Source organism: Bos javanicus, chromosome 7 (assembly GCF_032452875.1).
Source record: "Bos javanicus breed banteng chromosome 7, ARS-OSU_banteng_1.0, whole genome shotgun sequence".
Lineage (NCBI taxonomy): Eukaryota > Metazoa > Chordata > Mammalia > Artiodactyla > Bovidae > Bos > Bos javanicus.
Window position 1 is genome coordinate 6,657,223 of NC_083874.1, and position 15,813 is coordinate 6,673,035.

At 53.4% G+C, this 15,813-nt stretch overlaps 1 protein-coding gene across 12 annotated transcripts in view; it reads left to right on the forward strand.

The window, feature by feature from the left end:
• EPS15L1 (epidermal growth factor receptor pathway substrate 15 like 1) overlaps positions 1 to 15,813 on the forward strand; it is a 107,270-nt gene that overhangs the window by 50,210 nt on the left and 41,247 nt on the right. For all 12 annotated transcript variants that reach the window (XM_061421735.1, XM_061421733.1, XM_061421740.1 and 9 more), the window contains 6 exons: positions 169 to 325; positions 614 to 699; positions 3,400 to 3,472; positions 10,517 to 10,678; positions 11,183 to 11,380; positions 13,335 to 13,499. In XM_061421735.1, coding sequence (XP_061277719.1) covers positions 169 to 325; positions 614 to 699; positions 3,400 to 3,472; positions 10,517 to 10,678; positions 11,183 to 11,380; positions 13,335 to 13,499 — 841 coding nt within the window. The remainder of the gene's footprint in view (positions 1 to 168; positions 326 to 613; positions 700 to 3,399; positions 3,473 to 10,516; positions 10,679 to 11,182; positions 11,381 to 13,334; positions 13,500 to 15,813) is intronic.

The following is a 15,813-nucleotide window of genomic DNA, read 5'->3' on the forward strand; positions in this document are numbered from 1 at the left end:
GGGGCAGGGGCGGGGGGGGCACTGCTCTTCAGTAGGAAAGGAAGCGCAGGTGTGGTCTGTTGTTTTCAGTTACTGTCACGGTCCATGTTTCAGAAGTGTGGGTTCCTCATACTCAGAACCGATGCTGGTGCTTGGGATGTGTAATCAGCATTGCCGTGTTTCTCCCAGGGCCCTGGCCGATACGAGGCAAACGGGAAAGTTAAGCAAAGACCAGTTCGCGTTAGCTATGTATTTCATTCAGCAGAAGGTCAGTAAAGGCATCGACCCCCCTCAAGTGCTCTCGCCGGACATGGTGCCGCCCTCAGAGAGAGGCACTCCCATCCCGGTGAGTAGCTGCAGGTCCGTTCATTCCCATTCATTCCTCTAGTGTTCGCGGTGCTCCCCTCAGCCCGCCACCAGGTGGCGCCAGCAGCCCACCGAGCAGGCGGGTGCTGGCGGTCTGCCCAGCCTTTGCCAGGGGCCCCGTGGGGTGTGTCTGGACTGCCCAGATGGTTTCCATCCAGGTTGGGGGCTGGAGATGAATGATTTTACACCTCATTCCAAGACCTATTGCCTCTGCTGTCTTATGAGGTCAACTTTGCGGTTTTAATTCTGTGTCTGAATTTGGTTCCAGGATAGTTCAAGCACTCTTGGATCGGGGGAGTTTACCGGGGTGAAGGAACTTGACGACATCAGTCAGGAGATCACCCAGTTACAGAGGTATGCTAAAATGCCCCCTTGCCCTCCAATTCCAGTCTGTTTTCCCAGGTTGCTACTGGAAGCAGCAGAGGCTTGTGGACGAACTCTCAACTTGGCCATCACGAGTTTGTTCAGCAGGAGCAAAGGGACACAGATTCTTCCAGGTTCCTGAAATGACTTAATGAGCTCAAGTCCTGAGCCCCTCAGTGGGAGCCAGTGTGGGTTGTGGGGTCTCCATCTCTGAGAGCACCCCATGCCCTCCGCAGGAAGGCATAGTATCCAGACAAGTAAAGCAGCTAGTCTCAGGTGGCGAGACTGTGGCCTAGGAGGAGCTGCTGGGCTCTGAGAGAGAGGCCTCGTGTCCAGGTTTCCACCTTCGCTTCCAGCACCCACCTGTAAACAAGGGCTTTGGCGGCTGTGTCTGTACTCTCAGCGTATGTGGTCTTCTGTACAGCAGCATCCTCTTACCAGCTTATTCTGGGGCCAGGGGGTGGGGCGTAGCCAGTTAAGGACCAAGGGCACCCGCCATCCACCAGAAAGGGAGTGTTTCTGGGCCGAAAGTGGAAATGGTGTCACTTTGCCAGAGCAAGTGAGGCCCTGCTCACAGCTGGGTGCCCCTCAGGCGTGGTTTGCACCTGACTGGAGCAGAACTCTGAGAGGCAGAGGCAGATCAGATATCGTGGAAGACCAGTTGGGTGGGTGCCTGGCTGGCCACTAAGCTCAGCTTTGGCTACCTCCTGAAGCCAGATTCTCTGCTTCATGCTCAGCCCAGAACATGGCTCCTGTTCTGTCCCCAGCTCCCCCGAGGCCAGATTTCCAAACCAGAGATCAGTGCAGGCAGCCTGGCAAGGCAGAGAGGGTCTGTGAGGATGGAGGGCTAGTTTCTTAGAGCCAGGGTCAGGCTGTTAATCAGGCGTGCAGATAGAGGAGGGAGGGGACCCTCTAACGTGAGGGTTGGGGTCTTGGTGTCTGTGTCAGGCCAGGACTGCCTCTGCACAGCTGTGCAGCCTTGGGCAGCCTGGAGCATTTCCCAGTGAAGGTGAGAGGCGAGCGTGTGTAGAGCAGGCCTGTGCAGGAAGCCGGCCTGGGTGACCTCGAGAGTGACCTTCAGGCCTGTTGTCTGGGGGCGTGGCAAACTGGCACCTCTCCCCTGGAGACGGGACCCAGTCTAATGGGTCTGAAGGGGACGTTGTATTGTTAGGTGGTCCTTAGACTTGTGGGAACGAATATGCAAGCTCTCACGGTTGTTTCATGTCTGACCCGGTGACCCAGAGGAGGTCTTGCTGAGCGAGTGCTGGGTTCCTGGCAGGGGAGGCAGGGTGTGTTGGCCACGTGAGGTTTCCGACACGGAGGCAGCCCCTTCCGGCACTTGGTGCATTCAGGCTGCTGTAACAAGCCGCCCCAGACTGAAGGGGCTTACACAGCAGATACATAGTCTCCTCATCATGGAGACTGGGGGTCCAGATAGAGGTGTAGACAGATCCAGTGTCCAGTATGGTGTGTCTCCTGGTCCACAGACAGCGTCTTCTTAGGGTGTTGTCACATGCTGGAGGGGCGCGGAAGGTCTCTGGGGTCTCTTATAAGGGCACTAATCCCCTTCCTGGGAGCCCTGTCCTCATGACCCAGTCACCTCCCAACGGGCCCACCTCCTAACACCATCACAGGGGGTTAGGGTTTCACTGTATGGACTTGGGGGAGGGGCACACAAGCCTTTGTCTCTCAGGAGAAGAGCCAGGCTGGTTGCTGCTGGGGGTGGGGAGCTGTCTGCAGCTGAGGTCGCAGACAAGGCCCCAGCAGGTACCCGGAGTGCACAGCGGCCCACCACAGCCTCCTGTGAGCAGTAGCTGGGCTCAGAGACCCTCACCCATTCCTTGTGGCCAGCCCTTTGGAGTCCCTGGCCCACTTTGCATCACTCTGGACTCGACCGTGGCTCCCCCGCTGAGCTCTGCCTCCCTGTGCCCATTGACAGGAATGTTTTGCCGTCACATTGTCCCCTCGCAGGCCATGTCCTCGGTCCTTCGTGGTCGTCCACTGTGGGACACTCCACTCCCTTCCTTACCCCGTTGGGTTTCCCTCTACGGCACTTAGATTGTGTGCATTCGTGTGTTCACCTGTCCCCTGTGAGCTCCCTGAAAGCCAGGCCCCTTTCCACGTGTCCTCGGCGCCTGGTCTCCTGAGAAGCAGGGACTCACCATTCATGGGCAGGCGTACCAAGGATTTAGAGAGCATATTCATTTTCTCTTGCTGTGTATGGAATGGCTTAAGACAGCACAGATTCATTCGTGTGCAGCTCTGCAGCCCGGGAATCCAGGAGGGCTCAGCTTGGCCCCTGCTCAGGGCTTCACAGGGCCGAGTTCAGGGTGCTGTCCAAGTTCCTCAGAGCTGGGAGGCTGGGGCCTCCTTTCCTGCTGTATGTCGGTGGGGCTCATTCTGCTCTGAGGGGCGGCCCTGTGCCCCTCTCCTGTGACCCCTCCATCTTCAAAGTCAGCAGAGGCATGTCCAGCCCTTCTCATCCTGAACGTCACTCCAGCACCCTCTACTTTCAGAGGCTCACGTGACCATGTTGGGGGCCAGGCCTTGTGGCATCCGCAGGCTTCACCCACACTTGGAGGGGAGGGGGTGACTAAAGGCAGACGGTCGTTGGGGAGAAGTGTGGGGGAGACGGTCAGCTCGTGCCTCATGCCCTCTCTTTGTGCTTTCATGGACTGTTCAAACACACAGAGAGAAATACTCACTGGAACAAGACATTCGAGAAAAGGAAGAGGCAATCAGACAGAAAACCAACGAAGTACAGGTAAGCACGCAGCTGGTTTTGGTAGGATGGACCTTGTATCAGATGTGGGGCAGGGCAGAGGGGGCAGTGTGGCGCTCATTGGAAACTCAAGCTTTTGGGGATTTACAAGTGATTTATTTTGAGTTTCCTATAACCGTAGATAGTGGATTTTTTTTTAGAAAAAAGATATTCACTTAACGTAGCATCCATTCTTCTGAAGTATATAATTCAGTCATTTTTAGCATATTCTTTATATTGCTTAACCATCACCTCTGTCTGGCTCCATAACATTTCCATCACCCCGAAAGGAGATCCCATCACCATTAACAGTGACTCCCCATCTCCTCCTCTAGCCCCTGATAAGCTCTTTTCTGTCTCTATGGATTTGCCTCTTGTGAACATTTCACAGAAAGGGAATCATACTACATCCCATCCTTGATGTCTGCTTTCTCCCACTTAGCCTGAAGTTCTGAGGTTCAGGCAATGCTCTGTAACCTGTTCTCGGGATGGCCCTGCTTGAAGAGTCTCCTTGTGGAGGGTGGTGACGATGGACACTGGGGGTCTGAGTTGTTTTTCAGTCGTTCAGTTGTGTCCAACTTTTTGCAACCCCATGGACTGCAGCACGCCCAGCCTCCCTGTCCTTCACCGTCTTCTGGAGTCTGCCCAAGTTTATGTCCATTGAATCGGTGATGCCATCCAATCATCTCATCCTCTGCCACCTTCTCCTTTTGCCTTCAGTCTTTCCAAGCATCAGGGTCTTTTCCACTGAGTCGGCTGTTTGGGGTCTGAGTGCCAGGGCTCAAACCTGGCTCTTCTTAGCAGCTGTACGCTTTTGGGCTAGTTATGTAACATCTCTAGACCTTATGCAACATTGGTAATGAGTGTTCCGCTCCTCCAGGCAGTGGGCTGGTGCCCGGGATCTGGCAGGCGCTCACTCATCTGGGCAGAGTGAGGCTATGCTGGAAACACAGTGGTCAGTGCCTAGGAGCTGCACCCTTGAAGACACCTTGGTTCCCAAGATGCCTCAGGTCTCAATGAATAGAGAATGGCCCTGCCACCAGGGGGAAACGCGAGTTGTCTGTCTCCACCCGCCCCCACCCCCCCCCCAGCCGAGAATGCCTACTGCTGGGCCTGTTGGTCTCTGTGTGGGGCCTTTGAGTGCTCTGAGCTCAGAGCTGGGGGGAGAGGAGTGAGGTGGAGCAGTCAGCACTGTGGCCCCACCGTGGCTCACCTGGGGGACTGCGGGAGCTGGCTCAGCCTCCCAGCCTCAGTCTTCCCGCCGGCAGCGAGGGCCAGCGCCGGGAGCAGCGTCTGGCCATGATGTGCAGGCGCCCTCCCACCACCCTGAAGTGGGTGCTTCTTCTGGGCCGCCTCCTAGGGCGGCAGGACCCGACTCCGTGAGGCTCAGGGGTCTGGGCAGCACTCTGTCGCCCTCCCCATCCCCTGTCCCACAAGGGCTGGGGGATGTCATGAGACACCCAGCGGACTGGCGACGCGCAGTGCCCGCTCACCAGGCAGGAGGTGTCCTTTGTCACAGCTTCCATCTGCAGGCGGGGTAGGGTGGGTTCTCATTGGTTCACACGTTGCAGTGTCCAGACGCTTCTTTCCTGGCTTCTCACTCTGTACACGCTGGCATCAGGGGTTGGGCCTTAGATGGTCCCCTGGTATGTTTTGGATCAAAAGGCAGGGAACAGCCTGCCTCTGTCATCATATTTTTTGTTTTGCTTTTTTGCTCAAGTAAGTTGCATCATGTATGAGGCCACAGGTGAAGGGACTATTTTTCTGGGTGTTTGCTTGTTCTGGTGTATTGCTGTCATCTCAGCCCTCTGATTTCTACCCATGTCCTGGAACTGCCCTCCCGTATCACTCACTCTCCACCCTGTTTGGTGCAGGGACGCTGGTCTCATCCCCCATCTCCCCTCGGCCCTGGCCCAGCCAGCCACGCGAATGCCTGGCCGGTCCTCCCTCTCGTGTCTTTGTCATTCCATATGGTCTGCTGTCCCCGGGGATCTGGGTGCTGTGATGTCCTTGAACTCCAGGGAAACCAGTCCCCAGGTCCTCAGCGATTCTGAGAAAGCCGTCAGGTCAGTCTGGTGTCTGGAGGTGCTGTCCCTTTGGTCTGCACAGCAGGCTGGATGAGGCACCCCCAGAACCTTGCTGCTGGGCTCTGACAGCACACTCCTGTAGCCTTTGAGATGTGGTGTCCCTGTGCACCCCACAGCCCCTCGGAGCTGGAGCGGGGCCAGTGCCAGCCAGGCCAGCCCCTGCTGCATGGGAGCCTCATTTGTACTCAAACCAGGATGGGGCTCTAGTCTAACGAGATGGCAGCTCCTTAGGCAGCAACAAAACACTATTTATTTATTTATTCAGGCCATGACATGTGCAGCATGGGGGATCTTACTTCCCCGGCCGGGGATTGAAACTGTGCCCCCTGCATTGGAAGGCAGAGTCTTAACCACTGGACCACCAGGGTCCTCTCAGAGCACTGTATGTATTAAAGCTCTTTTGTGAGAACCAGGTTTGACTCCGGTTCCTGTTGCCTTTTCCCAGATGGGTTTGTCCAGGAGATCATCTGTCATGCCTGCCAGCATGGGCTTCAGAGGGCCTAGCATTGACTAGGAGGCCTTGGTCCTCAGGCCAGTTTATGTTGGGTTTTAAGCAGTGGGAGCTTCAGCTTCTGCCCCCAAAGGCCCCCCTTCCCCCTCCTGCCTGAGGGGGTCTCTCCGTTTCCATGACTATCGTCCTAGTGAGGTCCTGTGGCATCTTTGCCTGGTTTACTGTTCTGTTTTGTGTTTCTAACAACAGCTTTATTGAGATGTAACTCACATACCTTACAATTCATCCATTTAAAGTGTATAATTCGGTGGGTTTTAGAATATGCACGAAGTTGCACAGCTGTCCCCACAGTCAATTACAAAACATTCTCATCCCTTCAAAAAGCGCCTCCATACCCGTTAGCGGTCCCCAGTCCTTCCCGGCCCTTGGCATCCACCAGTGTACCTTCCGCCTCTGGATTTACCTGTCTGGACATTTCCTGTCAGTGGAATCATATACTGTGGCCTTTTGTGTCTGGCCTCTCTTCACTCAGTGTAGTTTCAAGGTTCATTCATGTTGCATGTATCAGTGCTTCATTTCTTCTTCTTTTTCTTTTAAAGATTGATTTATTTATCTTTTATTTGGTTTTTATTTATTTTTTATTCTCTGTTTTATTTATTTGTTGTTGACTGTGCTGGGTCTCCGTTGCTGCGTGTGGGCCTTCTTCAGTTGGGGTGAGCGGGACCGCTCTCTGGTTGGGGTGCGGAGCACAGGCTCTAGGCACGCGGGCTTCAGTAGTGGCGGCTCACAGGCTCCAGGGCACAGGCTCAGTAGCTGTGTGCACGGGCTTCGTTTCCCTGCTGCATGTGGAACCTTCCCGGACCAAAGACGGAACCCATGTCCCCTGCATTTACAGGCACATTCTTTACCGCTGAGCCACCAGGGAAGCCCCATAGCTGACTCTGCTTCACTGTGTGGCTGCACCACACTTTAGTCATCTGTTCACCAGTTCATCGCTGTTCGGGTTTTTCTGTTTTTTAGCTATTGCAAATGATGCCACTGTGAATATTAACGTGCAGGTTTTTGTGTGGACCTGTGATTTCACGTCTCTTGGGTATGTATATTTAAGAGTGAAATTGCTGGGTCACTTGGTAACTCTGTGTGTAACCCTTGAGGCAATTCCAGACTGTTTTCCAAAGTGGCTGCACCATTTCTCATTCTCACCAGTAATAATGCGTAAGGATTCCAGTTTTGCCACATCCTCGCCAACACTTGATGTTAGTCCTGTTTTTTTTAATAGCCTTCCTAGTGGGTGTGGAGTGGTATCTCATTCCCCATAATGCTTCCCCTAATGATGGTGAGCATCTTACCATGTGCTCATTGGCTATTTGTATATCTTCTTGGAGAAAGCCAACTCATCTCCTTTGCCCATTTTTTATTGGATTATTTGCCTTTTTGTAGCTGAGTTGTTAAGAGTTCTTTATATTTTCCAGATAAATTCTCTTATCAGTTAAATGATTTGCAAATATCATGTCCCCATCCTTGGGTTGTCTTTTTGCTTTCTTGACGTTGGTCCTTTGAAGCACAAAAGTTTTAAATTTTGATGAAGTCTGGCTTATCTATTCCATTTTTTGCTCTTTTAAAAATTTTTTTTAATATTTTGGCTGTGCCACTCGACCTGTAGGATCTTAGTTCCCCAACCGGGGATGAACCTGTACCCTCTGTATTGGAAGTGAGGAGTCTTAACCACAGGACCCCCAGGGAAGTCGCTACCCTTACTTTTGGTGTCATATCCAGGAACCCATTCTCAAATCCAAGGTCACAAAGATTTACCCCACATTCTCTTCTAAGAGTTCTGTAGTTTCAGCTGTTAAATTTATGCTTTTGATCCATTTTGAGGGAATATTTACATACGGTGTGAGGTAGAGGTCCAGCCTCATTGTTTTGCACGAGGAGGGCCAGTTAGATCCTTTTCTTGAAGAGACTGTTCTTTTTTTCCCCTCACTCAATTGTTTTGGCACCCTTTTCAAAAATCAGTTGGTCATAGACATGTGGATTTATTTTTGACCTCTCAGTTCTGTCCCACTGATTCCTGTCTCTCCTTATGCCAGAATCACACTGTCTTGATTGCTGTTGCTCTGTAGTAAGTTTTGAAATCAGAAAATATGCATCCTCAAGTTTGGATTTTTCAAGGCTGTTTTGTCTGTTCTGGATCCCTTGCATTTCCTTTTGAGTCTTGGAGTCTGCCTGTCAGAAGACGACTGGCATTCCAGTTGGGATTGACCTGGGTCTGTAGGTTGTCTGGGTTTTTTTTTCTGTCTTCTCTTTGCTCAGATACCTCCTCCACTCTGACCCCGGCATCCTTCCTAACCAGCAGCTGGCAGTCCGTCTTCCCCTGGGCTCCTCCACGACTGCCTCTGTGTTACAGAAAGAGGCCCAGATTCCTTGACGTCCCGCGTGACGAAGCTGCTGGGTCTGACCCTCCTTCTTCCTCTGTCTCCCCGCCTCCACCATCACTTGTCCTTCCTTTGGATGTGGCGGACCCACGTTTCCACTCTGCCACTAGCCTCCTCTCAAAGACATTTGGTTTTATCCCTTCCAGACTTGTCACACTCAAGGTCTGTTCTTCAAATTAGAGGTCAGGGACAAGGAGACTGGGGAGCAGAAAACCCAGTCCCACAAATAACTCAGAGATGTGCTTTGGCGGACAAAGAGGAGCGAGCCATGACTTTTTGTTGTCAAAGCAGGGAGAGGGAGGGACTTCCCTGGTGGTCCAGTGGTAAAGAATCTGACTTCCAGCGCAGGGGGTGCGGGTTCGATCCCCGGTCGGGGAACTGAGATCCCAAAGGCCGAGGGGCAACTAAGGCCAGGTGCCACAGCTAGAGAGTCTGCACACAGCCTGAGATCCCTCGTGAGACACCTGAGACCCGACACAGCCAAACGCATGAATACGTATTCCATAAACACTAGAAAAGCAGGGAAAGGGAGACCCTGCACCCCCTTTGGGTTGTGCTCTGAAATGACGTCAGCCTCTGGCAGCCCCAGCCGGTCCTGGGGATCGGTCTCTCCACTCCTGTCTCCCTGACCCCCCAGGGGTCACCTCGAGTCCACCGCTCCCCTCGAGTCCTACAGCCACCCCCGTGCCCAGGCTGCCGCCGCCTTGCCCTGGGCCACAGCTTGAGTCCCTGCCCCAGCTCCACTGCTTCCTCATGTCAGCCTCAGGCCGCACTCTCCCCTCCCACTCTGTCTCCTTTAGTTCTCTGCCTTGCAGGTAGATGTGACATTCACCTGGTTGAAAATAAGACAGAGACGCCTCCTACCCCCCACCCCCACCCCCTTTCCCCCAGAGGCACAGTCCATCAGCTCCCGCGAGGCCTCGCACAAAGGTCTTGTGTGTGTTTAAGGAGAGAGATCTGTGCCTGTTCTTGCCTTCCTGTGTGCACAAGTGCTGGTGTGCCTCACACGTGCATGCTCTGCTGCGTGCCTTGTTCTTTTTGCTCTATAGCTCGGCCGTGGGGTGCAGTGCCCCTCAGGGTGCGTTGTGCTAAAAGTCCAGCCAGCTCCGCTTGGAAATTTACATCGCTTTCAGATTTTGCCATCATAGACAGTGCACATTTTCACACTCGCCCTTCCACCTCTAGGATCCTTCCCCTGGAAGTCTTAACAGTGAAGTCCGAGGACACCTGCAATGGCTGTCTTGGAGCCAAGCTCCTCCTGCCTGGAGGAGCTTTAGCGGTTGGGAACCATCATGTCCTGCTCCCCGCGTTCAGCCAACTGCAGGGGTTTCTGGCTGCAGAAGCCAATGGCATCTGTGGCGTGGCATGTGGCCTCGGGTGCTCTCAGCCTGCTCTCCTTTGATCCAGGTGGAGCACGGCATCCTCTTCTCTTACAGGTCCTCTGTGGCCCCCTCTTCTCTTCACCTTCCTGGCTTTTTTCCTGGCTGCCACCTGCTCGTCCTTTGGGTCCACGTGCTTCCCTGGGCTCTTCCCCCCTCATGCAGCATTGGTCTGGTCTCCCCACGCCCCTGAGACCCTGACCGACAGCACCCAAGCTGTCCATTCATTTCTGCTCATTTATGTCTGACTAACGCCTCTTCCCTCCCCGCTCATGACCACCAGTCACTGAAGTGCTCCTCTTGCCAGGAACCCAGCCCCTCTGCTGGTGCCTGGCCTCTCTTAGGACGTCAGTAAATACTTCCTGAGGGCCTTAGTGAGAGACCGAACTGGAGCCACTGCGCCGGGATGTGTGCATTGTTCGCTGTGGTATGTGTCGTTCTGTAGGCCATCTTTCTATTTTTTGAAATAATTTTTATTATTTTTTGGCCATACTGCACAGCATGCAGGATCTTCTGTTCCCCAACCAGGGATTGAACCCTGGCTCCCTGCAGTGGAAGCTTGGCGTCCCAGCCACTGGACCCCCAGGGAAGTCCCTGGAAGCTGTCTTGGGGGCTCCGGCCTCGGCTGTGACAGTTAGCTTGGACGTGTCCCCATTTTAACGAGTCTCGGGTAAATTCATGTGACCCTTCCCTAGGAATTACAAAATGATTTAGACCGGGAAACAAGTAGTTTGCAAGAGCTGGAAGCTCAAAAACAGGATGCCCAAGACCGCCTGGATGAAATGGACCAGCAGAAGGCCAAGCTCCGAGACATGCTGAGTGACGTCAGGCAGAAGTGCCAGGACGAGACCCAGATGGTGAGTCGTCATCTCCCTACGCCCCAGGCCCAGCAGGAGGAGAATGCTTTTTGGGAACTTCCCTGAGCTCACCATGACCTTGAATCAAGGCTAAGACATCCTACTGGTTTAGTAGAGTTGTTGAACGGATCATTTGAGAAAGTGTCCAAGCATCTGTGGCCTGACCTCCATCTTAGCCGCCTTGTTAGACATATAAGTGTGAATCTATGTGTGGACACACCACCCTGGCCCATGGACACAGCATGCCCATCTCATCTCCCCCGGGTGTCTTTGCTGCTTGTCACAAAGCAGGGAGGCTGTGACCTCAGCAGATCTCTGAGATGAGGGGATGTTCAGCCTCAAGGGACAGACAGATTGCTGATGCCTCTCCCACATGTGGGGAGGGGTCCCTGTAAGGAAGCCAGGCATCCACTTTTCGGGCTGGTATCTCCCTCCCTGGGTCAGCTCATCTCAAGAAACACGAACCAGAATTCTTCCTCGAAGTCGCATTTCATCTCATTTCAGATTTCCTCGTTGAAGACGCAGATCCAGTCTCAGGAATCTGACCTCAAGTCCCAGGAAGACGACCTGAACCGGGCCAAGTCTGAGCTGAACCGACTGCAGCAGGAGGAGACGCAGCTGGAACAGAGCATCCAGGCTGGGAAAGTTCAACTGGAAACTATCATCAAGTCCCTAAAATCCACTCAAGATGAAATCAACCAGGTATCTCCAAGGGGGCGGGGTGGGGCAGGGCCTGCCACCCCTGGCTGGGGCTGGGGGTGGGAGTGGGATGCGGCTTCTGGGGTCTCCTGCCAAGCAGGGGGTGCCACAAGCACAGCAGGTACGGAGGTGTGTGCGACCGCGGTCCCAGGTGTCTGCGCTGCAGTAGGTGTCTCCGTGGCTCCTGCCCACCTCATCCACATTAGGTTCTCTCCTTGGGAGGCTTTGTTCAGCCTGAAGGTGAAGTGCTGAGAACCCCCAGCATATGTTCCCCCGTCATGTTGACTTTGGCCTTGTGGGGTCTGCTTTGCCTCACCAGCCTTCTGCTTCCCTGCTGGAGCGGGTGCGGGCTGGCTGAGCGCAGGACGTTAACTGGTTTGAAGAGAGTCTAGGTTCAGGACCTGTCTCAGCAGCCTGGGTCCTTGCACACGCAAGAGGACAGAGTCCAGGATGCTTTCTGTCCCGCTGCAGCTCAAAGGCGGCACAGCGAGGAGGCCCCGCCCCCTCAGGAGCTCCGCTCTCCCTGGCCCTCTCTGGGGAGAAGGCCCCAAGGCCTGCAGCCACTGCCCTGCGTGGAACGGCCAGAGGCCTCCTTGCTGGCCCTCGGATGTCCCACCTACACACTGAAGGTTATGTTTGACCTTGGCAATATCAGAATGCACATCTGTGCTTCCTTTTTTGACTGAATTGATCTCTTGGCTCTTTTTGCCAGTTTACAGGCAAAAGTTGATTACAAACTCAAACCTCAGGGATTTGATAATATATATTGTGCTTTTTGGGGCTTCCCTGGTGGCTCAGATGGTAAAGAATCTGCCTACCATATGGGAGACCTGAGTTTGATCACTGGGTGGGAAGATCCCCTGGAGAAGGCAATGGCTACCGTAACTCCAGTATTCTTGCCTGAAAAATTCCGTGGACAGTGGAGCCTGGTGAGCTACATACAGTCCATGGGGTCACAGAGTCGGACACGACTGAGCAGCTAACACTGACAGTGTGCTTTACTGTTAATATCTGGAGAGTCTTCTCCCACTCAGCCTTTTTGTTGTTGTTGTTCAGTCGCTCAGTGTCTGACTCTTTGTGGCCCCATGGACTGCAGCACTCCATGCCTCCCTGTCCATCGCCAACTCCCGGAGTTTGCTCAAACTCATGTCCGTTGAGTTGATGATGCCATCCAACCACTTCATCCTCTGTTGCCCCCTTCTGCTCCTGGCTTCGATCTTTCCGAGCCGAAGGGTCTTTTCCAGTGAGTCGGTTCTTATTAGCATCAGGTGGCCAAAGCACTGGAGCTTGAGCATCGGTCCTCCAGCCTTTATAAAACAGCAGCCAAGACATAAATGTATGTTAGTGATGATAATAATGATATTAAACATGATAGCTACTACTTACTAAGGCCACCCTGCCAGACAGTGCGAGAGGGCTCTTACTCATCAATTCCATTTTTGAGAAGAGGAAACAGGTGAGGTCACCAGTGTGCAGGAGACAGTTAAGTTAAAGCCGGGTCTGTCTGCCTCCACAGATCACCGTCCTTTCCCTGGCCTCGCATGCCTTCTCCGGGAACAAGGAGGAGCAAATGGGGCAATAAGAATCCCGTAAAGTGAAATGGCTGCTGAACACCACTCTGAATAAATAGTGAATCTGGGTTTTATCCCATTTCAGTTCATTCCAAATCAGCAAACCTGTATTTGAACACTTGCCTCTCTTGGGGACCGGGGATACATAGAGGCCGCCTGAGGGCAGCCAGAAGGGGGTCTCCCCCCCTCTCTCTCTCTCTCTCTCGGTCTCTCTTTCTCCCTCTCGGTTTATGAGCAGCCTCAAGTCTTGTAAACTTGGCTCTGTAGACAGGTAATTCACTTACCTGCGTGAATCATCTGGGGCAGGATGCCCTGAGAGATAAATGCGTTGCCTGATGCATTCCGCCTGAACCCTCCTCCACGCCAACCATGTCTTCCTTGTCCAGGCCAGAAGCAGGCTCTCCCAGCTGCACGAGAGCCACCGGGAAGCCCAGCGCGGCTTGGAGCAGCACGATGAGATGCTGGACGGGGCCCCCGGCGTCAGCCTGAGCAGCCTAGCAGACCTGAGCACGGGCGTCTCCCTGACAGAGAGGGGAGGTTTTGGAGCCATGGTAAAGGTTGAATAAGTGTTTCCCAGTCCTGGGATTGGGTCCCATGTTGGGCCCAGAGAAGGCCCCTCCTGCTGGATCCAGCCCTCGCCAGCCTTAATCCTATCCAAGTGCAGGGTGTTGCTCATTTTTTGCAGCTGCTCTGCCTCTTCCCCACCAGCCCTGCAGCCCGGCATCCTCCGGGACAAAGCTGAGGATAGGCCTGGATCCTTTGTGAAACCAGTTTGTGAAGACCTCCATCTCTGTGGGCTAGTGCCTCCCATTGGGAGGGCTTCCCTAAAATGGGATCAATTCTCACACATTGTGAAACCCCACATTCTCCTCATTGGGAAGATGGAAAAGTGTGTGTGTGTGTCCATGTTTCTACAAGGAGCATCTTGAAGAATCACAGGTGGAGATAAAGAGCAATAGGATTGGCAATCAGCCCTCCCGGGGTGTTGCTGCATCACCCACGAATTGGCCCGTCTCCTGAAATGTTGGTCACATTTGAAATGTCAGCACTTGGGTTCACACCGCAGGACCCTGGTGGTCCTGGTGGGGGGCTGCTGGCTTCCAGACAGTGTTACTTAGTCCCCTGTTGTGGCTGGAGTTCACTGCCGTGGCCCTGAGTCCTGGCGTGTGCGGTTTCTGGCTCACTCGGACTAATGAGGGCGTCTCTGTGCTGCTGCGGGAGCCAGGGGGACACAGCTGGTCTCTAGTTTCCTTGTGCGCTGCCCCAAAGCCTTTGGCCGCACGCCCTGCACTGCCGTCTCTCTCTTCCAGGCTCCTGCTCTTGGCCTTGTTCGCTTTGTGGAGTCCTTCCCCTCCTCGTAACTGTTCAGCCTCTCTGTCTCTCTTTATGTGAGACTCTGGGCCTTTCTCGACATGTCTCTTTTCTCAGTGGCCAAGTGCTCTGTCCCTAGGATTTACGGGAAAGCTTATGCCTAATTCTCCAGAGCGCTGAGAAGATGCTCTTGGTGTTCTCATCTGTCTCCCATCTCTGGCCCTCACCTCCTCCCTCTGCCCTTCACACATTCCTCTCCACTTGGAAGTGGCAAAACGAGGGATTTCCGTATCCGCTCCAGGGCCGGTTTAGGCAGCTTCATCCTCTGAATAGACTGTGAACGGTCCTCTTTCATGCACCGCCTGAGGCGGAATTTCCTGCTTGACCGTCTGTCTGCCTCAGCGTGTGTTCCAGCCTCATAGCCTTGCTCTTCCTTGTGCCGTCTGTCCAGGTACCCTCACAGCTCTTGGCTTGCCCGTTCCGTCTTAGTTCACGGGACAGCTCACTCTTAAATTCTGTCGCGCAGGCTTTGATAAGATGGGTTTCCTTGGATAAAAAGTTGGCAGGGGAAGTGTCATTTGGAAAACAGGGATTCTCCCCACCCCTGCCGGCATCCCCCCAGATTTTTTTGCCTTTATTTTTATTCATCTCATTACAGATGTTTACATGATGGTCAATCATCTTGAAACGTTGACGTCACATGTGTTACATAGAAACCCACAACCACTGTTTGGAAGAAAAACTATATCTTGTTGCACAAATACAATCTTTAAAGCACTCACTTTTTGGTTTGTTTCCATTTCTTAATAAACACTGTGAAGAGGGCTTTTGTTCACTCCTGGACATTTCAAGACTGTTCCCAAGGAGAGGGAGGTCTCTTAGTTCTCTTCGGAGGGGATGAAAGTAAGGGGCTTAATTTCCTGAGAACCAGTGTAACCAAAGAGGTGTGTCTAGAGCGTTCTAAGTCTGGACAGTTTTACTGAAGTCACTGGGTTTCTGTTAGGCCCACGTGACTTGACTTTGTCCAAGATGGCAGGGATCTGAAAGCCGTGTTTATTCCTGTGTCTCATCTGCTGATAAGGGTACTGGCTTCTCATCCTTGGAGTCGGTGCTCAGCCAGCCTGTCTGCTAGAGAGGAGCAGAATTCAGCTTCACCACAGACTCATCACGGAGGCCGGGCTGGCCTGTCACATTCAGCCCCTGGCCTACTGGAGCCGCTTTTACTGACACTTCAGAGCCGATGATTGAATAGCAATTTTGTAAACCTAAGCTCCACCTTTGGTAACTGGACATCAGCCACAGTGGGGTAGTGGCACCATGGGAATTGGCAGTGGCTATCAGGCAGAGCTTTTATTCTCTTGAGAGTGTTGATTGCACCAGCACACCACCGCCCAGCCCCTGTCTAAAGGCGAGGAGCGTCGCAGAATGCCACCTTGATGCCCTTTCGGAGTTGTCACGTCTGTTTCCTGAGACGTGCAGAACTTAAGACTGGTCAGGGAGCTCCTTGTTCACGATGCTCGCTCTCTGCCGTGAGCTTGGCCACAACACTTGCAT